At 38.0% G+C, this 25,987-nt stretch overlaps 1 protein-coding gene across 1 annotated transcript; it reads left to right on the top strand.

Annotated features, from left to right (window-relative positions):
• The first annotated feature begins 168 nt into the window (after window positions 1-168).
• LOC139945471 (protein ECT2-like) lies at window positions 169-25,812 on the top strand. Its single transcript, XM_071942824.1, has 21 exons — window positions 169-280; window positions 380-690; window positions 979-1,049; window positions 2,655-2,834; window positions 4,039-4,236; window positions 5,290-5,391; window positions 5,834-5,933; window positions 7,840-7,955; window positions 8,578-8,640; window positions 8,871-9,108; window positions 10,025-10,167; window positions 11,068-11,253; window positions 11,800-11,910; window positions 12,512-12,608; window positions 14,009-14,090; window positions 15,204-15,423; window positions 16,459-16,600; window positions 16,799-16,962; window positions 17,932-18,017; window positions 19,877-20,075; window positions 21,687-25,812. Exons 2-21 carry the CDS (start codon window positions 576-578, stop codon window positions 21,774-21,776), a joined length of 2,703 nt encoding a protein of 900 aa, XP_071798925.1. The 5' UTR covers window positions 169-280; window positions 380-575; the 3' UTR covers window positions 21,777-25,812.
• Window positions 25,813-25,987: the final 175 nt, after the last annotated feature.

Below are 25,987 nucleotides of genomic sequence, written 5' to 3'. Positions count from 1 at the left end.
TCGCATTAACGGTTCCGTGACCGTTTGGATGCAGGGGGTGGTACGTGTATGCGTTGTATTAGTCAGCACTGTCAGACAACACTGACTAACGACTTGTCACTAAGTCTAAGACAAGCGCTTACGGTTCGTGACTACGTGGTGACCAATCAAAGGGCCGCTTTTGTGCGATGAAATTGTGCGTATTTTTGAATGAGAGGATAATCGTTAGATGGTTTGTTTGGAAATGTCGCTTCATTGTTCGATAATAAAGGCATGGAGGAAAAATTATATCTGAAATTATGTAAGTAATGTTTGTCAATTATTTAGAATAGTTGAGTTTGAAGAAATTTAAAGAAAGACTTACGTTAAATCACAAACTTGTCTTCTTTTTGCAATACAGTCTTCAGTCGACATTGAATTGGTGCATTGATTGATTGGACATTGCGCACAGCAAACGGTGTGTGTCACTGTGTGGTGTGGCGGAAGGCACTGACCAACCACTCTGCTCGGGCCCCTCTGCTCTTGCTCTCTGGGCAGCGTTTGAGTGTGACAAGACAAGAAAAGGCCGGAAGTACGGCTGCATCGACGACAGCAACATGAATTCCCTACTTTCTGCAAACGAATTAAGTAACATGACCGCAACTTCTTCAGTTAGCATGTCGGGATTGTCGGTAACTTCGACACAGTTTCAAGATCAAGATGACAAAACGGGTAAGTTGCACTGGAGGAATGCATGACTGGCAGTGCCAGTCCAGTGACAGTTTTTCCCCTAAAATTTCTTGTACTTTTGTCTTTACAAATTTTAGTTCTACTGTACATGTGTAACAACACTCTTCAAATCTTCAGCAATGTTTACAAAAATTCAATAAAATTTTGGAAATAGTACTACTAGTTTATAGTAGGATTCTCAATTGCCACCAAAATGTATTTCTTGTATTGTAAGTAAGTATTCATTTATGAATTGTTCATGGTTTGTTTTATTTTTGATTGCATCTTTAGCTTGCGAGCATAGATTGTGTTTGATTGGACAAGACACAGCCAACAATCTGCAACTTCTACAAGCATTAAAGGTTTGTTTACAGTTTTAGAATAGTGTTTGTATTAATCTATGTTTTATTGATTTGTATCATTTTTTTAGCAGAAATATTAATCAACAGTGTTCTATTGATAGATTTTGTCGATGGCAAGCTGTCAACCTAAACAATTAACCCTTTAGCACGCACACAACATTAAACATAATGTCACACGCTCCTTAGTGCGCCAGGAAAATTCAATCGATTTCCGGCCCTATCCAGAAATCGTTGGATAACTGTCGGTGTGATTATTTTCTTGTGTTACAAGTTGAGTTTATTTTGTAGAGGATGAAATTATCTTTTGGATGATTTTCACAGTTGCTTTGTTTTTCTCACAAAATTTAAGCTTTCAGGTTGGAAACATAAGAGAGATCAAAACAAATTTGAAAACATTGTTTGCGCATCAAGTGAAGGTTTGTTTACGTGGAAAGTTGTTTCCGATAGGAAAACAAAGCTATGAAAAGTGGTTGAAAATAATCACAACATACCTTGAGAAAGGAAAATGAATGCCTCTATTATCAACAGATACCTTCTGTACCTAAAATCGTTTGTAAAAACCGTTCAAATCGCGGTATTCCGTGTGTAAAACAAAAACAAGAAAGTTTGATGCGAAACAAGCGGGAGACTGCCATTACTGTGTACATGCGCGTGAGTAGTACGTGGTACATCCCCTATACCATCCGGCTACACAGAGAAAACGTACAGCTACACACAGAAAAAGCACCCACTCATGCGTTGTTTGAACCTTACGTCATTTTTTCTTATGTGGACCATGTTTTTTTTTTTAGACTGTTGTCATCTTGAGATCGCGCTCTATCTACGGCTGTTCGCATGTGTAAAACTCAAAGTACACCATGTCAAACTGCGCGTGCGGGCGGTATGCATGATCATACGCAGGGCGCCTCCGGGTGTTATGCGGGCTAAAGGGTTAAATGCTGACAAGTTATGTGGTTTCGATGGAAAAAGTATTCACACAAAGTGCATTTTGTAAAATTTTACGACCATGCTACAATTTAGCAAAGGACCCTAGCTAAATTGGTTTCATGTGAAAGGGGCTTTTAGTGGTCATAGGGTACGTTCAAACGTGGGGTTAAACTAGTCCTTAATCCAAAAGTGCTAAACTAACCATGCGTGGGAACGCAATATTCTGGTCCGCGAGGGTTAATTTGACCCACTGAGCTGGGCTAAACTAAACCAAAAAAATTGGTGGACTAGACTAACTTAGCCCAGGTTTTACGACCAACCCCCCACTGCGAGGCCCAGTAAACCATCGTTGGAATGCAACTGACCTGCTACATGTACTTTAGAGCTGGTAAGACCACAAATTTGCTTATCACAACATTTCTTCCTTGTTTAAAACAGGATTACCAACCAAATTTCTATGTGATTTCCAGGATAAAAAACAACAACAGCTGAATACACCAGTAACAAGCAATATGCAACACACAAAATTGTGGTGATCCTGTTTTTATCAAGGAAGAAGTTTCGTGTTAAGCAAATTGTTGTGCTTAGCAGCTAGAAATCTGGTCCCAGATGTAAAGTTGAAGTGATTTATTGTGTGATGTGTGAGTTGGGTGATGATATTTAATTTTGTGTTTATAGACCCTAGGGTTACCAATCCTAACATCAGAGACTGGAATGGAGAATGTAATGGATCCAGAGGGAGTAGAGACACTGTTTATAATGACTGAGTTTGAAGGATCAGTCTTTGACAACTTGAGGCGTAATGGCTGCAGAATTCTTGGTCCACCTGTCATTTATAAGTGTGCAGCTGAGAATAAGGTTAGTATACAATTTAAAAAAAAATCATTTTTTATGACTTATTGGGTCTGCACTGATTGTTAGCCTAATAATTCAAATGTCTATTTTTAAAGGAATTTGTATTTTAAAAACACTCTCAAGCTAGCAGAAAGTGTCATGGCCGAGTGGTTAAGAGCATCAAATTCAAGTTCTGGTGCTAATTTACCGGAGTGTGGGTTTGAATCCCAGTCGTGACACATGTGTCCCTGAGCAAGATACTTTACTATAATTGCTTCTCTTCACCCAGCCTTTGGAGCGATATAAACTACTGCCCAGGTTGTATACTCCCAAGGGAGCTGAGAAACATTAAAAAAGGGATGTTATTGGCCCTATGACCAGGGCACTAATGTAAAGCGCATTGATATGGTTATTGTGAAATACGCTATATAAAAATTGGTTATTATTAGCAAAAGCACTGTATGTCTGGGAAATACTCCTTTGTTTAAAATTTGTCAGATCTGAGAAGAAAAAATTTAAATTTATAAAAAAAGGTATGTGTTGTGCATGAAATGTTTGTTATCAGCATTCAGTATGTTTGGCACTTATAAAAAACACCTTGGTGCCCAGCTGCCCTTTTAGGCCTGCATGTAATTTCTGACTGAAGCAACCCCCCGTCTAATGTCAAAAACAAGCTGGGAATTTCATCTTTGAGAGGGCAAGGCCATTTTCATTTTGAGAGGAGCAACCTCTATTGGGAAATAAGAAATTCTATGGGAAACTTGAAGGGCACCAAGGCCAAGACCAGGGCAAGGAAGGCCATGGCCTGCTTGAAATACTAGGCCTGTAAGATTTGATTAGCTTGGGCAGTTTTTTACTATCATGAAACCAGAAAAACATTCTGACTCTGATCTGTTTTTATCGTGTTTAAAAATATTTTGTAACTTCCTATCAAGATAGTACTTGTTAAAGAAGGAGTATTAATGGAGGGCAATTTACATTCTGGACACCAATTCAGATGTTTTTTGGTGTTTAAAATCAATTTCCTCTTTTCTACTTGAATTTTGAGGTCATACTGAAATTGTTGTACTCCATTATTTAAAATAAAATATTTTCAAAACAGTTATAAAAACAGTTTTCCAAGTATCCAAACTGGTTGGGATTGGTTTGAAGTAACATTGTAAAAGGGTTCAATGGTAAACCACCCAAACAACCATATTTAATATTTTAATTTGTTTGTGCTCAACAGCCTCCACCAATCACTGGTCGTCCGTTATACTGCCCTCATATGGCCCAGCTTGTTGTCTGCTTCACTGGTTTTCTTGAGGGTGATGAAGTTAAGAGACTTGCTGAGTTGGTTCATCATATGGGAGGTGGTGTCCGCAAAGATTTCACTGCCAAAGTGACCCATCTGGTGGCTAATGCAACGAGTAGCTACAAATACAGGGTAAAACTGGACATTTCTAGACATTTCAAATGGATTGAATTAAAGTAAGGTACCAATGAAAGTAGTACCAAGATTGGGAGCTTCGTAATACAAACAGGTACCTTGCCATTAAAACCAAATAAAGGAGAGGAACAATTACTGGCTGACTCCCTGATTCTGCGGATAGTTCCCTGAACATTCAATCTTTCCATGATGTTCTGATAAGCAAATTTGACTATCTTTATAATTGTGAAAACATTTTCCCTGTAAGTTGAATGTTATTCATTTTGGTTTTACCTGTATACCATTGTGTGTTAGCACTGTTTACTCAGTACTTTCCCAAAATCTGTATGGAACAAAATCACAGGCATATTACTCTGTTGGGACACGAACCCCAACCGTAGCAATTCTAGAGCATCATCTATTACATTGTTGCGGTACCCACTGCTAAAACATAGGATTCTAGCTACCGGTGGTCTAGTTGGTATAATCACACTGCTCTAGAATTGCAAGGGTCATGGGTTCAAATATGCCTATGAGGATTTTTTAGCCAGAACTTGAGTATACACATCAGTGTTTATTTTCCAGTCTCGCTAATCCTCCATGCAATCAGATGCTCGAGCCGCAGTGTGATATTAAGTGATATTAAACTACTCCCAGTTTTAAAATTTCACTCTGAGTACCGTGTTTGAGTGTCACGCTCCGCATATGGAGGGCAAAATATACATTCTAAACTTTACGCATACAGGCTGTTCGTCATGAAATAACGCACTGAAATTTCTAACTTTGAGGTTGACTTAATGAGGCTGAAGATAAATACGTTATCACACGCGCACTCATGGAATACAGAAAAACAAAAGGCGGCTGCATCCCATATCAAACTCGGTCTTTCCCCTCGTTGAAAGCAGAAGTGCTGTATTTTTCTGTATAACTTATAACTATAGGTAAAACCAAAATGAATATTGTTTATCCTGACGCAATCAATTTAACATCTATTAAGTTGAATGTAATTCTAAGATGCAAATGTTGGCAGCTCTGCAATCAGTAAGATTCTAATGATTTATTTGTTTACAGGGGGCAGTGAGTCTTGGTACTCCAATCATGACTAAGGAGTGGGTTCACAGCTCATGGCAGAACAGACATAGTACAGAGTTGACTGCTACAAGTGAAACCATGGTAAGTCAAGTTATATAATCGCATGAAGGAGGCTCTGGTCAAATCAACTGTAAATATTGTAATAAATCTGTTTAAATGTACAAGTACAAGCACTGCTTAAGGCCTGGTCCCACACGCCCCGGTATAGAACGAGGACAATCAAAATGCACACCCTCCTTTGGTTGAATGAGCGTGGGTGTATTCTGTGTGGAGCATTTCAACCAAAAGAATGCATTCTCTTTGCGTCAGGATCGTTATCTTTTTCGTTATCGCTGCAGTGTGACTTGGCCTTTAGTCCATCTATTTGCCTGAAAGTTTTTTGCGACCTCGGTCGACAAATGAGAGAGAGGGAGTTTAAATAAACAGATTGGATTTCAAGACAATGCAAAATTCTGGGTTTGTTTGTTTGTTTGTTTGTGTTTTGTTTTTATGTGTGTTATAAACTAATTATTTTATATTTTAGCTTCAGTATAAGATGGCACCATTTTACCGATGTGTACTTGCTTTCCTGGGCTTCTCAGAAGAGGAGAAGAAACTTATGGAAGTAATAACACAGACACAAGGTAAGTGTGAAGTCAATGAGTGACATCATTATTTGCATTTGACTTTTGTGAACTAGCTGCAATCTTGATTGGATTTGCATGAACTTTGCAGGGAAGAGTTTTGTATCCGTTGCATTATTATTCATAAATACCTCAGACAGTTTCGCTATTCCTATTGGTGGAGAGCGCGTCACGTGGGTGTGTATTAAACCTTTGTTAATGACCAGTAAAAAGTTTTGAAACATGGGCGTGACAAGCGAGCTTGCACTTGTGCTTATAAGACAGTTTCTTCATTCCTATTGATCGAGAGCAAGGGCCAGGACAGTTGCGCCACATCACACGATACGTGCGACTCCCACAGCATTCCCTTATAAGGAGTTGTTTACCCGAGGGGCTTACCATTTCATTGCTGGAGGGGTGTTGTGTTGAAAGAAATCATTGAACAATTATAATGTTTGTATTTATTTTACTTTTTGACCAAAAAGTTTTGATGTTTTTTTACCGAAAAGGTATTTATGAATGGGAATCAAAGTGTGTTTATTCCTTAATTAAAGGCAGTGGACACTATTGGTAATTACTCAAAATAATTATTATCATAAAACCTTTCTTAATGACGAGTAATTGAGAGAGGTTGATGGTATAAAACATTGTGAGAAACAGCTCCCTTTGAAATAACTTAGTTTTTGAGAAAGAAGTAATTTTTCACGAATTTGATTTCGAGACCTCAGATTCAAAATTTGAGGTCTCGAAATCAAGCATCTGAAAGCACACAACTTCGTGTGACCATGGTGCGACAAGGGTGTTTTTCTTTCATTTTTATCTCGCAACTTCGATGACCGATTGAGCTAATATTTTCACGGGTTTGTTATTCCATGCATATGTTGAGAAACACCATGTGAAAAGACTAGTCTCTGACAATTACCAATAGTATAATAGTGTCCATTGGAGAGAGCGTGAGAAACAATTCCCTCTAAAGTAACGCAGTTTTCGAGAAAGAAGTCATTTTCAAGTTTGATTTCGAGACCTCAGAATCAGATTTTGAGGTCCCGAAATCAAGCATCTGTATAAGCACACCTTCCATTATTATCTCCCAACTTTGACAACCAATTCAGTTCAAATTTTCCTATGTTTGTTATTTTATGCATACGTTGGGATACACCAAGTGAGAAAACTGGTCTTTGACAATTACCAAAGGTGTCCAGTGTCTTTAAAATTCTTTTTAGAAAATGCACATTAATTTTGTTTTTTTGAGTCCCAATTTTTCAAACTATTTGAATGTAAGGGGAGCATGTTTGAATTTCGTTTCTTAAAGTTTGTTTTATTTTGGTTGAGATGTCTGCAACATTACAAGCCAGTGTTGCAGAACTTTTAAGTTTTTTTTATTTCTACCTGGAAACCACATACCTTATTAACTGCATGATCACCTTTAGGTCCATTGCTCACAAAAGTTACCTTAAAGCAAACATCAGGGTTTTAACTATTTTTGGCATTTAAAGCAAAAAGTTACACACATTACTTTACAAGGGAGATAGTTGACCCACTGACTGACATAAGCCCTTTTCAATCGAGAACCTTAAACCATTGTTTTGGGCACCAGTTGTCTGTCTCCACCTTTCTCCACCGGGTGATGATGTGTAGTTTGTGCATGGAGAAAGGAAACTCCATGGTTTGTGCATGCGTGATCATTGCGCGATCACCAGTGACCTTGGTAGTCGTTCTATGTGTCATTTCACACAACTGATCTTGGCTATTCTAAAAAGGGATGTGATTGTTTATAACGCAGGTCCGTGGCCAATTTATCGCACGGATTCATTTCAGATGACGCAAATTTGCGATTTTATTACACTGGCAATTTCATTGCCAACAACCATCATTTAGAAACCTTGTGTGAGACAGGCTTTTATTAACTCTATTGTTTTTCTATTAGGAGGTACATTTGCAGACATTGGGGACCAGTCCTGCACCCATTTAGTAATCGAAGAGAACAGTGTTACTGAGTTGCCAAATAGTATAACACACACCATGAAACTGGTCAAACAAGAGGTAAGTTGACTTTATGCGACTAAACTTTCACTTTCAAGATAATAAAACAACTAATCACAGTCAACCATTTTGTTAACATTTAGAGCGATGTCAATGTATAACTGAGGGAATAACACACTCTGATGTAACCATACCTCCCCTCCAGACAGATTTTGACTCACTCAAATAAAAACAAGACAAGAAATTCAAGGAAGATGTATTTTGTCTTCTATTTCTAACTGATTATTGGTCAATTACTCACAAGCTCAATAGATCCCTGTTACAACGCACAATGCACCTAGATGCGCCAATCCTGTCTGCCACTTTGGGAGGCAAAATGTGCACAATCAAATTGACTCCCAAAAATGGGGGAATAGACGTGCATTGTTCGGAGGTGCGTTCTGCGTTGTGCAAGAGGTCTATAAGTCCCTGCGGTATTGCAAGAATTATTTTTCTATTCATACTCATAGTGTGAATATGTTTTGTACAGACCAAACACTCATGTGCACAATAGTTTGAAAATTCTCTTTAGCTGGATTGTGGGTTCTGCATTGTTGTTGTTGTTGTTGTTGTTGTTGTAAGATAAAGATGTGTGTATTTCCTCTTGATAAGTGCTTCTTTAATGTTTGCATTTTTGTCTTAGTGGTTCTGGGCTTGTGTTAAGATTGATGCCTGTGCAGATGAGTGTTTGTTTAAATACGTAAGGGTAAGTTGTGCACTTCATTATGCCCTATTGGTATGTTCAGACAACCTAAGTTAGACTCAAACCGATTAACTTAATGAGGTGGTCATGATGTTATATTTAAAGCAATTTGCCTTTTTTTTAATTCAATATTAATGAGTCACTATCATACCACATCTCCTAGTTGTTTAAAATTTAGAGTCATATTCTTCTTGCTGGCTTAAATAATACTGTATGCATCCTTCATTGAGCAGATAACAAATACTCCAGAGGAAGCATTAAACACACCAGGTAACACTCCAGTCATTCGTGGATCCCGCAAGAGACGACGATTGAAGGAGAAGTTAGCAGTATTGAGTCAAGAGAACGATGATATGGCATCTCCTAGAATGCCTTGTAAAAGAAGATCTAGTACGATGAATGATGCAGTCTTGTCAATGTCTACTTCAATGTTACTAGATGCTACACCGGATGAACCGCTTGCATCAAATGGTAAATATCAACACTAACCATATAGTGAACGTTAGCAGTAACATCATGTATTGATAATCTCTAAATGAGTTGGGGTGGTTCTGAAAAGAACTGTCGTTTCAACAGAACCACCCAAACTGATTTAGAGGTTATCATTACATTGCGTTACCACAAAGAATGCTAGGGTTGTTTTTGATAAAATAATGTTCAATCATGTATTCACTAATTTAATATCTTCAATAATTAAATCAGCAATTATTCACTCTGTGTGTAACGTGCACAAATGATTTTATCACTCGCAGATAAAATACAATATTCACTGGACACCCACAACCAGTGTGGTGCCACATTGGCTAATTTGTCATCTTGGGTGGGCTTTTCAAACCCTGTCCAGTTGATCTTTTCGTGACTTTGCATATACATTTTCCCAGGGCTTATCTGGGGTTCCTTGTTGCTAATGGGCAGGGCACCCTTCTTTACCATCTTTCACCCTACCAAAAAGCCAACTCAATGTTAGCCCTATATAGGACTCTTCCTCTGTGCTGTACGCAGATACAGAGTCCTAAATATTAGGGCCTGAAGCTTCATACGATCAAAACAGGAATTTGTTTAACGTTGGGAGCTGCAGTATTTCACAAAAATGACAGATTTGTGAGGAATATATGACAACCAAAACCCACCACAGAAAAATGTATGCATCCATGGAATGTGAACATTTTGAAATTAGTGGCTTCTTGCAGGTAAGATTTTAGTTGTGAAGCTTTGAAAATTTTCCGCCCCAGAAATGGATGAAGCATTGAAAATTGTCCGCCCCAGAAATGGGCCCTGATATCTTGGACATCACTGTAGTCCAAGGTGTAAGGTAACTCAATGTGTGCTGTTGTAGTTGTTTGTGTCCTCCCAGAATAAATAAAGATTTGTATTTTGTCATTTTTAGATCTTGGTTCCCCAATGCAAATTGATTCTACACCAGTCATTAGGAATACACCTACTCAACCTATATCCAAGAGACATATGACTGCTATGGAATTACTGCAGACAGAAACCAATTATGTGAGAATACTACAGACTATAATAACGGTAAGCTATTACGTTCAATGTTTGAAGTAGATCATCTGATTATAAAGCAATCCAACTTGTCAATTGGAGACCTTAGAATGCTAGGTGGCAGCAAACTTACCAGGTAAATTTCCATTGTTTATGTAGTTCAGAGAAAGCACATACAATGTGTTACCAACAACAGAGGATAAACCTGGTAGGTCTGCTGCCAGTACCTACTAGCGTTCCAAAAGTCCCCCATTGAAGATTTGATTGTATTGACCGTATCGAATATGACGTTTCCATTCAAATACCTGCCCACAACATGCCGTGTGTGAGCGTGTACATGTGCCTTAGAAATCAAACTGGGAACGCTGTGTGCTTCATTGGTGTACGGGTTCAGACGCACATGCGGCCTGCCCTACAATATTGCCACATTCATAGCAACAAGCGGGTTATTCGATACAGTCTATTGGACCACAAGCATCTTCCCTCCTTACAATTATAAGTTTGAAGATCACATAGCCATCATGTATGTTCATAAACGCAAATGTTAATATGTTCATCATCATAAAGCCAGATTTAAAGGGTCTATGTACTTTTTTCTAACACAATGTCCACAGATTTACATTAAACTTATACAGTTTGAAGATAATGATTGTAGAAAGCTTCCCTTAAAATATTACTTACTGAGGTGCTGTAGTTTTTGAGAAATGAGTAAAACAATGTCACAAAAACAATTTTCTCATTGTTTTACTCATTTCTCAAAAACTACAGAACCTCAGTAAGTAATATCTGAAGGGAAGCTTTCACTTTAATTTTCTTCAAGCCCTGTAAGTTTAATGAAAATCTGTGGACATTTTGAAAAAGTACATGAATCCTTTAAGATTGAATGATATGAGCTGATTAGCCCTTACTGTGATGCTGTGTTATTAATTGCAGATATTCAAGGATCCATTGGAGACAGAGCAGACTGGAGGACCTATCTTAGATCAGGAAGAAATTAAAACAATCTTCAGTAAGATTCCTGAGATCTATGAAGTGCATCGACGTCTGTTGGAGGACGTGGAGACATTACTGGAAGATTACAATGATGAGAAAAGCATTGCACAGATTATTCTTAAGCATGTAAGATATATGTACTTATCCTTATAGCGTGTCCAAAAAACTAACACTTTTGAAATGGCTGCTGAATAAAAAATATATTATTCTGTGGAAAAAGGTTTGGATGTATGGATAGCTTATGGACTCAACTTAAATATGACACCAAAAAGTCGGGAATAATTCATGCTTAGGTGAGCACTGCTTATCAGGAATAAGTAGCTGACATCTTGGAGTGAATTTTGTAAGCTCCAAAGGACAAATTGCCTCTCGCATATTGGAAGGCTAACTACTGCGTAGCCGAATGTTCATATACTTTTTGGTGCCATAATGAAAGTTCAATCCATTAGCTATCCTAACATAAAAACCTTTTCCACAAGAGTCTTATGCAGCCATTTCAAAAGTGTATAGGGTTATTATTAGACACCATGTATAGTGTGGTCCCAATGCAAACACATACATAGCTCTTGTTGAGTCAAGACCAAGCAATCTTGATACTTTCCACTTCATTTCTTATCTCTACTCATAACCAGATATAAATAATCACTTAATCATAGTTCTTTTCCATTTCAGTCTAAAGACATGACCAAGGCCTATCCACCCTTTGTTAACTTCTTTGAGTTAAGTAAGCAGACTATCAATGATTGTGAGAAACAGAAACCAAGATTCCATGCTTTCCTGAAGGTAAGATTACCTGTCATAAACTGCCTGTGTCTTTATACTCTTCTTAAGTTTGCCTGAATAATCTTAAAGATCTGATTGAATGAAAACGTTAATTTGTAAACTTTGCTGAATTTCAATTAAAATGTTTTCAATCAATAGGGTAATTGAGTCATATGACTATAAATAGATTTTAAGTGTGTAAAAAAGCAATCATTTTGAATACCCTTATCCAGCGCTTCTCTGAAAATTCGCGAAAAGCTCTGTTACGTAATCACTTATGTTACGTCATGGTTGGGAGCTCCAGTTTGTATAGCTGCGTTGTTGCAGCGTGGAGGTATAACAAAGCAAACCCCCAAACATGACATCAAAGCATTGTCATTTTGAAGCGCACTGTCAACGACAGAAGTGTTTTTATCAAAACATTGAGGTTGGGGCCTGATTTTTAAATTGATAATTACAAAAAATTCAGAAATGTACACATCTCAAAATTACATTAAAATGGTGGACAAGTGCATTATAAACCAGTTAAAATACCATTTCCGTTAAAAACATTCCGCTCAAGTAGCTGTTTAAGATTGAATGGTGTTAAATGAGTGACATTACATGTTAATTTTTCAATCAGATTTGTCATAGTAAGCCTGAGTGTTGTCGACAGACTTTGACTGATTTACTGATCCGTCCTGTGCAGAGGCTTCCTAGTATGATCCTCTTACTGTCTGGTAAGTCAACATGACTTTGTACAGCATTAAACACTTGCTGCTTTATCACACCCCTTGGGTGCATATCAAAGCGCTCAGTATTTTGTCCTGCAAAATGTATGTGGGGCTACGTTTTTGAAGTATGAGACCTATTCCTTTAAAGCACCATGTAGTGGTTTACAAGGTGCCGTTGCGCAATATGCCGCCGATCTCAAACCAAGGCAAACCCCTTCTCTTTACGATAAGTTATTTTATGTGCGTTACACAACACATAGGACCAACAGCTTTACAATACAACCCATCCGAAGGATGAAGCATTGTGGTTGTGTCTTGCTACAAGTGTCATGGCTGGGATTGAAACCCACACTCTGCTGATCAGAAATACCAGAGTTTGAGTCCATTGTTTTTAACTGCTCGGCCACGACAAGCCATGAATCCATATTTCTACGTTACAATATCATGGTAGGAGAAAGGAGCACTTTGAAACTCATAGTGTTGGGGTGATTTTGGAGAAAAAAAGCAGCACTGTGTATATAAACAGAAAAATACCAGATTGGTATACATTTTATAGTCTTAAGGCCACTTAAGTCACACTGTCACGAAAACGATGACGATAACGACGCGTAGAGAACACATTCTATTGGTTGAAGTGCTCCATGCAGAATACGACTTCGCTTAATACTCAACCAATTGAGGGCATGCATTTTTAAGGTTTTCATTATCGTGGCCTGTGTGACCGGGCCTTTATTCAATTTACAATGTTTTACACTGAGATTCCTCTTTTTTCTAGAGTCATGGTCTGATGTCATGTAATACCACAGTGGGTTTAAAATACTAAATTGATTTGGACGAACTGCCAAAACATACATTTAACCTACTACCTCAGTTGAGGTATAAACTCTAAACAATGTCAACATGGTCTACAAGTGTAGATACATGTAAATAATCAATAATAATAATTTTTGTAAATTTTTTATCTAGTGCTTTTTAGACCATGTCTCACAGTGCTTCAAACATTATTACCCTGATCACTGGGCCATTTCATTCCTAAAACCATGATCTCGGCTCCCTGGGGAGTATACAGCCTGTGCTGCCAAATATGTAGCGCACTAAGCTAAACCAACCATAAGCACCATTTCTGCCATCAGAGGTACCTGTTTACCCCAGGGTGGAGAGAAGCAATTATAGTAAAATGTCTTGCTCGGGGACACATGTGTCATGACTGGGATTCAAACCCACACTCTGCTGAACAGAAACACCAGAGTTTGAGTACAGTGCTCTTATCCGCTCGGCCACAACACCCCTAGAAAATGCTTCTGGTGCTTGGTAAGTGTAAAGATTGACTTTGGAGCATGTTTTCATGCATGTGTTGCTCTGACAATTGAATAAATGTTGTTTTGATCTTTGTTTGACTATTGTAGATTTACTGAAGAGAACTACTGATGGTCATGCTGAACATGAGCAACTAACCCAAGCTGTTGATTCACTCAGGAAAGTTACTGAGTAAGTATACATGGTTTTATTGAGGTATGATCTTTTAACTACAGTTTTCTTTTTAAACGACAACAATACTTCAGGTTGCTTTTATTATTTGAAAGTTTATCCCACAAAAAGCTTTGACAGCTCAATTTTTGCAAAACAATTTGTTGGACTGACTACGTACTTAGCCAAAGTCAAAGAACACCTGGCAGGTTTGTGTTAAAATGACAGTAGATAAACCTGGATACAAACACAGCATACTCTTTGAAAAGTGCAACAAATGAGTTGACTATTTGAAGTACATGTATAGTGATGTTTTGTTCTTTATAAAAGTAATACTCTGTTCTTATATAGCGTTTTTATCATACCCCATAGGGGTGGATCTCTATATGCCACATTATTGTGAGCTACGTATTGAAGTATATCAGACCTATTCCTTTATAGCACCATGTAATGGTTTTAAAACAAGGTGCTGTGCTGCAATATGCTGCCAATCAAACCTGGGCCCAATTTAATATATGAGCTGCTAAGCACAAAAAATTTGCCAAGCATGAAATTTCTTCCTGGATAAAAACAGGATTACCAACCAAATTTCCGTTCGTTGCATATTGCTTGTTACTGGTATTCAGCTCTTGTTTGCTTATTCTGAAAATCATGTGGAAATTTGGTTGGTAATGTTGTGTTTATCAAGGAAGAAATTTCATGCTAAGCAATTTTTGTGCGTAGCAGGTCTATGAAATTGGGCCCTTCTTAAGAGAGAATGTCTTGATATCCTCTCGATAGAAACTGTCTAGGTTGGTTTTATCTAAATGACTTTGAGTTTAACTTTTCCCTAAACTCATGTTTACTTCCCTAAATTCCAGTCATCGCGGTCAAGTGGTTAGACTGCAGGACTTTCAATTTCAAGGCTGTAGGTTTGAATCCCCCAGCTAACCGCTGATTTCACAATGACTAGAATAAATATTGTCGTCTAGTTACTGAATCACAATTTCTTGATTTATGCAACACGTTAATTGATGTTTGTGCATGTATGAGAGAGATTGGTTGTTGCCAGCTTGGTGTTTATACCCTCCTGTGGGAGTTTGCCGAGTTCCCTTGATGGGAAGATCATCTAAAACAACTGTTATATCTTTGCAGACATATCAATGAGGATAAGAGAAAGACTGAAGGCCACACCCAGATGTTTGAAGTCATGAATGATATTGAAGATGTACCACCTCATCTACTGTCTGCACATCGTAGTTTCATCATGAGAGCTGATATGACAGAGATTGGGGATAAAGAAAATGGCAAGGGAGAAAACTTCTCAGAAAAAGGAGGCAGTATTAGTATGTTCCTGTTCTCAGATACATTAGAGGTCAGTATTGCAAAATATTTTGGTTTGACTATGCCTGTGCGACTAGTTTTTGTAGTCGCAACTATTGATTGCTTAGTCAAGTCGAGAAAAGTACATGGTTAATCGTGCTACCTGTTTGGTGAACCAATTGTGTCGCTCAGTACTATTCCTGACAACATAAATTACTTAAAACACAATCAGACATCCGTGACACAATCTTTCAATCCTTTCAGCGTTAATTTTACCATTGCGCCTGCGGCAAACATTATGCTGCAATGTATCTTGTGAACTAAAAATTAGTCACAAGTAGTGTCAAAGTCACAATTATTTGAGGCGCAACTAGTCGAGTAGTAAGTTTCACTAGCTGCCCTTACACCAATGTATATGATATATTGCACTGTAATTATTTTTTTCTGAGTCCACATATTGCTTGGATGGGATTCAAACCAATAACCCCTTCATTCTGTTTCAATTTGAACTTGCTGACTTATTAGTAATGCAATCCATCAGTAAGTATATTGCTTGGTTATCCCATTGACTGCATCATTGCTAGAGTCAAAGTTGCATGAGTGATACAAGCTGTTATCCAAACAATTCATATGGACGTATTTTGTAACAGCAAGAGGGCTATAACAAAATCAGTGAAGAGTTTGTCACTTGTCCACATTAGCAGTTATGCTTGCTGAATACTATATCGTGGGTTTGTGTTGAGTGCAAGATTGCTTTTGGGATGGAACAGCTGGGTACTAAAACTAAAGTCCAGTTCATACTTCCTGCAAATACAATACAAAAGTTTACATCACACATTCACAACTAATAGTTTGCATCAGTTGACTTTTGCTGAACTCCTGCGAAACTTTCGCTGCAAAAACAGCCCTGTGACGTCAAAATTCGTACCGGGCTTTTGTCAGATATCTTGTCTTTGGAGTAGGAGAAATATCTTTCAATTGAGAACATTGTGTTTAGGGACCATTCATACTGGTGTTGCTTCTACTCAATAACCTGCTTTGACATGAATTCAACTTGACAATATTACATTGGTTTGTTTGATTGCAGATATGTAAGCGTCGTGGCAAGCCAGTGAGTTCTTTTAAGAGTCCACACAGTAACAAGATACCAACACAGAAATTCTACAAGCACATTGAGCTTGTTCCTCTGTCACACATTAGAAGGATTCTTGATGTACAGGAAACAGAAGGTTGGTTCTATAGTAAATGCAGTCAGGATATTCTTCCGTTCCTACTTAAGTTGGATTTCTGATTTTGTTTAGCCCTCGGAAAAAAAAGAATAATAAAATGTGTTCAGGCTAAAATGACCGAGTCGTTACCACACAAACAGAAGCTTTCTGTCATATGTTTTGATTATTTTTTTTTTGCTATTGTCTTTATAATTGCAGAATGTAAAAACACTTTTGCCATCTTATGCAAGCCACCTATGGACACTACAGACAGACTAGATCGGTTGTATTTATTCACCCTAATCAGGGAGGAGCCTAGTAAGGAGGCGTGGCTCAAGACATTGTGTAAACATATGGCAGATGTTACTTGCAAGACGGATGCTGTAAGTATGGACTGTTCCAGTAACCCAGCATTCAATCATAAATGTGTCTCCCTTCAATATTAATAAGGGAATAAAAGGGTTGAAGAGTTCTTAAACTGGCGTTTAAAATCGGCAGGGTTGTGGCCATGCGATTAAGGTCGAGCCTTTAGAAGAGGGACCTATTTCCCCGAGGCCTTCGGGAAATAGGTCCCTCTTCTGAAGGCTAGTGCCTTTAACGCATGGCCACAACCCTGCAAGGTTTTAAACACCAGTTTAACAATGAGTCGCTACTCTTTTATTCCCATTCGTGAATGCCTTTTTTGTTAAAATGCGTAATAAAGTAAGAAACTCTATAAAACTTATCCGTTTTCCGACGCCCTTGAGCTCTGTACGTGTGTTGCATTTTAGCATTCATGACTTTAACATCTAGCGGCTGAAACAAAATTGCATAATGTCAATTTATAAAAACAATAAAATAAGAACCATAAACCATAGGGTCACATTTACAATGATAATGTACCTCATCGTCATTATCATTCGGCGAGACATGCGTCTGGGCCGCCTCGTCCTCAAACTATAATGTTGGCGCACTCCTGGAGTCGCCACCATCACCTGGTCTCTTTCAATCGGTGCTCTTCTCAGCTCTCCTACGCTTCTTTCACTCCACTTTGTGACGTTGTCTATCCAGTGCAGCTTAAGGGCGGCCTCTGCCTTGTATTGTGCCTGTAGGCAGACCATCTATAGCTGCGCTGGGTAGGCCTCCCTGTCTCATCACATGAGTGCACCATTTCGCCTTCCGCTCTAAGACCTCGTCACTCGTGAAACACCACTGTCCACAGATCAGTTCAGCCAGCCTTTCATGTGTGATGAAGTCTGACCACTTTATGCCCAGCACTTCCAAGTACCTCCAATATGTAAAATGGAAGACACTTTAAGTATATAAAGGTTTTAACCTGTTATTTAATTTATTAGCATTTGTCTCTATTTTAGGATAACTTCTTGACCAAGATATCTCCAGATGAGCTAGAAATAACCAAGAGTGATTTTGACAAAGGCAAACTGAATAAAGCCATGAGGTAAGTATTATTAGGTATTATATTATTATAAGTTGTGTATGTCAAATGATTCTTAATGGGTTTTTCCGTATTATTTTTTATCCTGTGGCTTGTGGGAGCAGAGAGGTTTGGGCAGTGTTTGCATATGTGGCGTTTTTTTGTTTGGTTCTTTGTGTTTTAACTTATCTTTGATCAGTGTAATGTAAATCATAGTTTTATCCTAATTCTGGGGTTTATTGTGTTCTGTTTTGGAGCTTTTTATCGATGGTTGACATGTACCATGTAAATTTACCATTTTTTATATTTTTATGGACAAATAAATAAATTATTGAATTGAATTGATATTTGAAGGCACTGGACACCTTTGGTAATGTCAAAGACCAGTATTCTCACTTGGTGCATCCCCACATAATAATATGCATTAAATAACAAATCTTTGAAAATTTTTGCCTCAATTGCTCATCACAGTTGCAAGAGGGTAATGAAAGAAAAAACACCCTTGATGCACAATTGTTTGTGCTTTCAAATACCTAATAAAAGGCTTCAGGCCTGAAGTCTTTTATTATTGTAGAGAGCAACTACCTCTTTTTTAGTTACCAAATTCTGCGTTTGTGATCACCATTCGCCGCTAACTGTTCAAGTGAAGAATTTCTGCGCTAGCTGTGTAAGAGAAGAATGCCGAGTGCACTCGAGCAAAGTTTGCCTGCTAAACCGTGAAATATGCTTGACATAAGTGTGATGTTCCCTGCTTCAGTTAAATACAAAAAAACACTTGACACTACTGTTAGTTGTTAAAGACTAATCTTCTCACTTGGTGAATCTCAATATATGCATAAAATAACAAACTTATGAAAATTTGACCCACTCAATTGGTCGTCGAAGTTGCAAGATAATGAAAGAAAAAACACTCTTGTCACACGAAGTTGTGTGCTTTCAGATGCTTGATTTTTAGAAATCTAATTCTGATGTCTTGAACTTAAATTTGTGGAAAGTTACTTCTTTCTCGAAAACTATGTTACTTCAGAGGGAGCTGTTTTCCCCACAATGTTTTATACTATCAACAGCTCTCCATAACTCGTTACCAAATAAGGTTTTATGCTTTAGTGCGAGGACCCGGTCTTCACTGCGTGGTAATGACCAGGTTGGTGGCTGGCTGCTGCGCTGTTAACAGACCGAGCCGGAGGCAAGGTCTGTTAACAGCGCCAGCCACTTTTCTCTAGGCAATACTTCCAGACATGTTTGGTGCCATACATGTATTTGAGCTTTTGATGGTTCCCATTTCTTCCGTGCGTCAATCACATTACTGATCGTTGAGACCAGTGACTCTTTTAAATAATGGTCTGTTCAGCGCCTTCACTGGGGTCAAAGGAGGTACATGATTGGACGATAGCTGTTCTTTGTGCAGTAAAACGCGCGCATGAGCTCAGCGTCCATGTAGGATGTCGCTGTAAACGAGACCATATATGGATATGCGCGCACCTGTTACCTCAAAATTTATACCTTTCCAGCGCGTCACGCAAGTGCTCGAAGTTTTGCAATGAAACTAACATGAATATAAATAAGCATGCGATACAGTGCAGCGCGCACTTTTTACACAATGTATGCGGATTTAGGGGCCACTTAATTGCTACTTTCCAAAGCTGGTCTTTATACCAACTGCTAATTACACCCCCACATTACCAGGTTTTGACCAATTAGAGACTTGAAACCGTCCAAGGTATTTAGTCATAATAATTATTTTGATTAATTACCAATAGTGTCCATCACACTGCCTTCAAAGTGGCAATTCTTTGCTTACGGTAAGCAGAGCCATAAAATAGGGCCCTAAATGCTTCAACCCAAATTAAACTCTCACTATACACATGATTGATTTGTTATAGGAGAGCAAGAAGAGCTACCCGTAAAGTAGGAAGAACCTTCTCCTTTAATAAGACACCACGTAGGACCCTACAACGTGCAGCATCTACAGCTACATTAAACATGAGTCCTATGGTTACCAGTACAGACAAACCTCATCCAGCTGAACACATGGATTTGACTGGTGCCCGACTAGCGAGTACATCCTCTCTACAAGTGAAGGTATGATCATGTGTAAACCCATGGGCCCAGGTGAAGGGAGCTGGAGGGTCATGAAAAAAGGATGATGACAACCACTTAAATGAATAAGCCATTTGGGAGTTAGATTTATATAATGTCTGGTACAATGACTCACTTAAATACAATGCAACGCTTACATTTTAAATCCTCAGACTATCGAGACAGTTGCTACGCCACGTGATTAGGGGCAAGTTTTTGCGTAGTTACGTAAGAGGTGGTGAGCACCTATACACAATCTGAATAGATGTGTATTATACAAATATTGACTGCTTCGAGTGCTATGGTTAAAACTATGACTCCCGAGGTGATCCCCGGAGCGTTCTATTTTCCCGAGGCGAAGCCGAGGGAAAATAGAACGCTATGGGGATCACCGAGGGAGTCATAGTTTTTAACCATTGCACGAGTAAAAGCAGTCAATATTTGTTTTATAACACCCCAAACATTTCTAAATACTGTACTATTATTATTAAGTTACAGACCTGAATGCTACAATCCATGGACGATGCGAATACAGATTGCAAACACTTTTACTGTGCTGCATGTATGTAGTGTCGTGCAATCCGAAATGGTTACAGACTATTAATTTATCATCCTCGTACAAGCAACAGACGTCTGGGTACTGCACGCCATGTGCTAGTCTTCGGACTAGCGCATGGCAAACCGACGCACTATCACACGGCCGTCGTCTAGCAAAACTAAGACATGTCATGTGACGCGCTCTAAACCAATGAGCAGGCAGAATACTTGCAAGGGGTGTTATAAGACACAATATACCAGGGTTTGCTTATCCTGGAGGTTGCTATACAACAGCTTGCCCCTAATCACGTGGCGTAGCAATTGTCTCAATAGTCTGAGGAACTCAAATCAAAAGTCATTGCACCAGACATTATTCAAATTTAACACGCAAATGGCCTATTGATCTTAGGTTTACTCACATGTTTTTGCCCTTGGAAAAGTCAGAAAATTGTCATTTAACAGCTTAAAAAGTCTATAAAACCCTACATCATATGGACAGATAGGTCAGTCTTTGTGTTCAAATAAAAATTGGAGTACCTTTTTCCAAGAAAGTATAATGCCTCGTGCTCATAGGTTTGGGTTGCACAGCTAGCGGTAAACCACATTTTCACTTTCCAAGATGGAGCTCATACTCTCAAAATCAAAACAAGTTTAGCTTTCCCTCTCATTTGTTTTGTGTTCATTTAAGTACTTTTAAATTGATTCTTGCTGTCAGCTTGGTGTAGCCGCTCAATGGACCCTTCCCATGAAATATGCTAATTAAATTCACGCATGCGTACATACCCTGTTGGTTGGCAATTTACATATTTCATGGGAAGGGTCAATTTCAGAAGTGCTGAATAATTTCACTTTGAGGCCTAATGATAATTTTCCGAGTTTCCCGACTTAAATTCACTTTCTGGCCATCAAGTTATAAGCTGTAGACCTCTAGTTGGTTTTAGAGATTCATCAGTTAGCTATCCTCTGAAATAATAAAACAATTGGTTGGGGATATTCTGAACACTTATCTTCTTTTGTTCAAATCACTTTCCTTTAAAGCTGCTTTTAACTGAATGTATTAATATCCTTGTATTTCAGACGACATCCCCTCTGGCTACTCGCCCACCATGTACGCCTAGTAAGCTCAAGAGTGTAACATATGGTTCATCTAGTGCTAGCTGGCTATGATGCAATCACAGCCACATACTGAAATAGGATGGCAGAATACAAACACTGCAACTGCATCTCCTGCATGTAGTTTGAAGACGTCTGAACCTGAAACCTGATTAAGTCATTTTATCCTCACTAAAGGTGGTGTTGTGAGTTATAGATAATCTGTGATGAAGTAATTGTTCTAACTTAGTTTTTTTGGTCTCAGTTTAGCTTGTTACAGAACGACAATAATTTTCCTGCAGTTTTTGTATAGATCTATCTCTGAATGAGTTTTATAAGAAGCACGTATGACACTCCTGACACTTTTAATATGCACGTGGGGAATATATTGAGTTCTAATCTTCATGTATATTTTCTTTCCTTGTACTATCAAATTAAAGAGTTCCTGATGCAAGCTTGAAGTAACCCAAAATGTGTACAACTTTATGTTAAACAAGGAATCAATGTCAGGTTAGCTTCTTTTGTGGCTTCTACAATACATCATTTTGATAAGGAAGTCCTTACTCCATGCAGGTTATATATTTGCCTAGTTGTGCTGTATGGACTAAGCCTGGGCGACTAGTGTCGACTATTGATTGCTTAGTTGAGTCGCGACTACCGTTATTCAACTACTCAGTTAACCGTGCTGCCACAACTACTACAAAAGTAGTGAGAACTATCTGTTTGGTGAACCATTTGTATCGCCTATGACTATTCATGACCACATAATTTACTTACGAAACAGAATCAGACATCAGTGACACAATCCTTCAATCCTTTCAGCACAAATTTTACTATATTGTGGCTCAGGGAACAATATGCTGCGATGCATTTTGGTAGTTAGTCGCAAATAGTGTTGAAGTTGCAACTATTTGAAGCGCGACTTGTCAAGTAGTACATTTCACTAGTCGCCCAGACCTAGTTTGGACCACTGTCCTCAACAGGGGAGGCTTCCTGTGTCCATCAATCAACAACTTCTACAGGGCGAGTCAAAAAGAAGTTGACCGGGATTGGTGGGTGTTTAACAAATGACACTCAAAAGTTTAGTAAAGCAACAAGCACTCTCTTCTGCTTAGTAGAAGAAAAAAAATGAAAGAAAATGATCATTCCTAAGAAGAGTTATGTCTTATTTAATAAAGGTACTCATTTTGCAAGCTGTTTACAGACAAAACAAATATATAACTTTTTTTTATATTCTAACAGGGCTCGAATTTGGGGGAAAAATCCACAAGACCGCAGGGCTTGTTGCTCAGAATTTTTACTGGACCGAAAGATTTTTTACAAGACCAAAATTTTATTAGGAAAAAAAAAAGTTAACACGATAGAACAGCAGGCCTTTTTCATCCCTTAGGAGGCTTTTTTTTTGCTGTGAAACCCAATCAATAAAGTTCCATATACCTACTTCACGTCATTCTCGCCGCCTCAAAAAAAAATTCCGATTTGAAAGGCAAATCACCAACAAAACACTGCAACGTGCAGCATTCATAAAAAGATCGTCATAAAAAGATTGACCAATAATTTGACAGCAGTAGTCAGAAGCTCATCACTGTTGGTAGCCATACTTAGCAAGACGTTTGGCAACAAGACCTTTACTTTTAATCCATGCAACACAGGGATGTGTGGTATTGCAACCAGACCTTCTTAATGCAAATTCAACACTCCTTTGTAAGGTATCAGACTTTACACATGGTCAGTGGTAAACAAACATCGCTGTACTACGGTTAGCAGCCGCGCCGGGTACCAACACATCACTCCCTCGTCCCCGCTCGCTCACTCCCAGGGTGCATAAACATAAATGGTTTGAGACTAGATGTACAAGGTGTGGGCATGAGTAAACTGAATGGAAAACTTGTATGCAGCCTGTTGCACGTGAAAAAAGGATGGATTGACGTTCCGCAGGCGTGCTCAGAACACTGATTTGACGACAAGTAAAACAAAAACTTTTATTTTAAATGAGATTGAAATACATTTTTTAATGAACGATAATATATTTCATATAATTATTTGTAATAGTAACTATATTAGTATGCATTAAAAAAAAACACAAGACCGCCGGACTTGTTCGGCATAAAGTTTACTGGACCGAAGCTAAAATCACTGGCCTCGGGCCTGCGGTCCAGCGTGAAATTCGAGCCCTGCACTGATTCTAATTGCTACCTACTCGGAGGTTTAGATTCAGTCTAGCATTATCTTTTCATGGACAGCTACAAACATGAGTGCTTTCAGTAAAACAGGCATAACTTCTCTAAAAAATTATCTTTTTTTTTTAAATTCCTTTTTTCAGAGCAGGAAGGAATGCTTGTTTTATGAAATTCATTGGGGTTTTGAGTGTCCGTTGTTGTTTTGTTTTTAAATCATACATCTCAGTCAACTTCTTTTTGACTTGCCGTTTATCTACCACTAGTGGATTATATATTAATAGCTACTTGCCAAGCACAAACCACATGTCATCAAGGCTTCTTGTGGCGCAAACATGTATGCGGTTTTCACAATGAGACTTGTGTCATTTTACCTTCTTTCTGTACAAACAAAGTTAATTTAACACCTATTAAAAAGTTAATGTAATTGACGTATTAATCTGAATATTTTATCAATACACTATTAACATATAATTGTAAGGAACTTTCTATATGAGTAACAAGAACTAGATCAAGGGAACTGGACAAATGTTTCTATAAATAGTTGGTCAGAGTTGGCTTTTATAGAGTCTGTGTGTTAGCAATAACTCCTGGTTCAGTTGCAATGAAAACTTTACAGGATCCATTAAACGCTGAAAGCATTGGTTTAATAATTACACAATCAGCCTCAAATGGACCGTATGGAATTGGTGAGCTTTGCCTCATACAAAGCATCTGTCATGTACATGTGATGTAATTACCACATCAGGAATTAGGATCAATTAAAGGCACTGGACACCTATAGTATTGTTTATCCCAACATATTCATCAAATAACAAATCTGTGAACATTTCACTCAATTGGTCATCAAAGTTGCAAAAGAATAATGAAAGAAAAAAAGGCCCTTGTTGCACAAAATGTGTGTGCTTTCAGATGCCTAATAAAAGGCTTCAGTCATGAAGTCTTGTTATTTGAGTGAGAAAATACCTCTTTCTCAAAAACTCTGTTACTTCGGAGGGAGCCTTCTCTCAACATGTTTTATACTTTCAATGTTCTCCATTGCTCACTTACCCAAGTAAGTTTTTATGCTTATAATTATCTTGAGTAATAGCCATTAGTGTCCAGTGCTTTTAGCTTTCATTCAACTGCTCTCCACCGTACCGGTAAAGCACTACAATAGTGCAAAGCGTGATTATTTGATAATTGTTTTGGCTGTACAATACAGAAACCCAAATTTATCAAACTAAAACCAAACATGGGGCATTGAATTTTAATAGATGGGTCTGGATAAATCAATTTCTTTTTCTAACTGGTGTAAATTTGTAAATAAAATAATACTTCTGTAAAAATTTGATTATTTGTTTTAGCTGAAGAAAACCTTCAAGAAACCAACCAACAAATTGAATATGTCAACAATGATGCTGTGTAATATTTGGATGTGATTTGAAGTAGAGTGCTTGATAAATCATTTGCTTTGTACACTTTGAACAACTTGGTGTTGAACTTCAACAAACCCATTGTCTGAGGTTTTGGTACCATGCTTAACATTGCTGACATGGATAATGTTTTAGGGGCAACTGACTGCATGTTTTCTTACCCTGTAAACAAAACACAAAATTTGTGATCGCATGATAACAATGAAGACTTAAGAGACAATGCTTTGTGTGTATTGTATTGGGTTTATTGCTTTTATTTATATATTTATTTTACATTCTGTGTCAAAATAGTTTTGGTAATTTTTTTTTTTTGGGGGGGGGTATATGTTTTTGGGTGTCAGTGGTTTCTGGAGATGCATGATCGATTGTTTTGTACAGGAATTTCATGGTGTTATTGACAACAACAAAAATAATCTTTTGGGTTTTTAGAAGTGGTATTTGGATGTAATTAGTTGCAATTGTAAGTTTGTTTATATTTGCTGCAAGATTTGCAAATTACACCAACTTAGTCAACTGTGATTTCTTGTATGTGTTTATTTTGTGGTACCATTGCTTCATAATGTTTATTAGTGGATCATACAATATCATCAGACAGAATTTAGATCTTTAGAATACAATAGTGTACATTGTATTCCAATTAGAATGTCAATGATACATCATATGAATGGTGTTCAAACTCCACCGCTGATTATTC

The sequence above is a fragment of the Asterias amurensis genome, chromosome 12 (assembly GCF_032118995.1).
Source record: "Asterias amurensis chromosome 12, ASM3211899v1".
NCBI lineage: Eukaryota > Metazoa > Echinodermata > Asteroidea > Forcipulatida > Asteriidae > Asterias > Asterias amurensis.
Note: the sequence above shows the minus strand (reverse complement) of the source record. Positions and strands in the feature narration are given on the sequence as shown.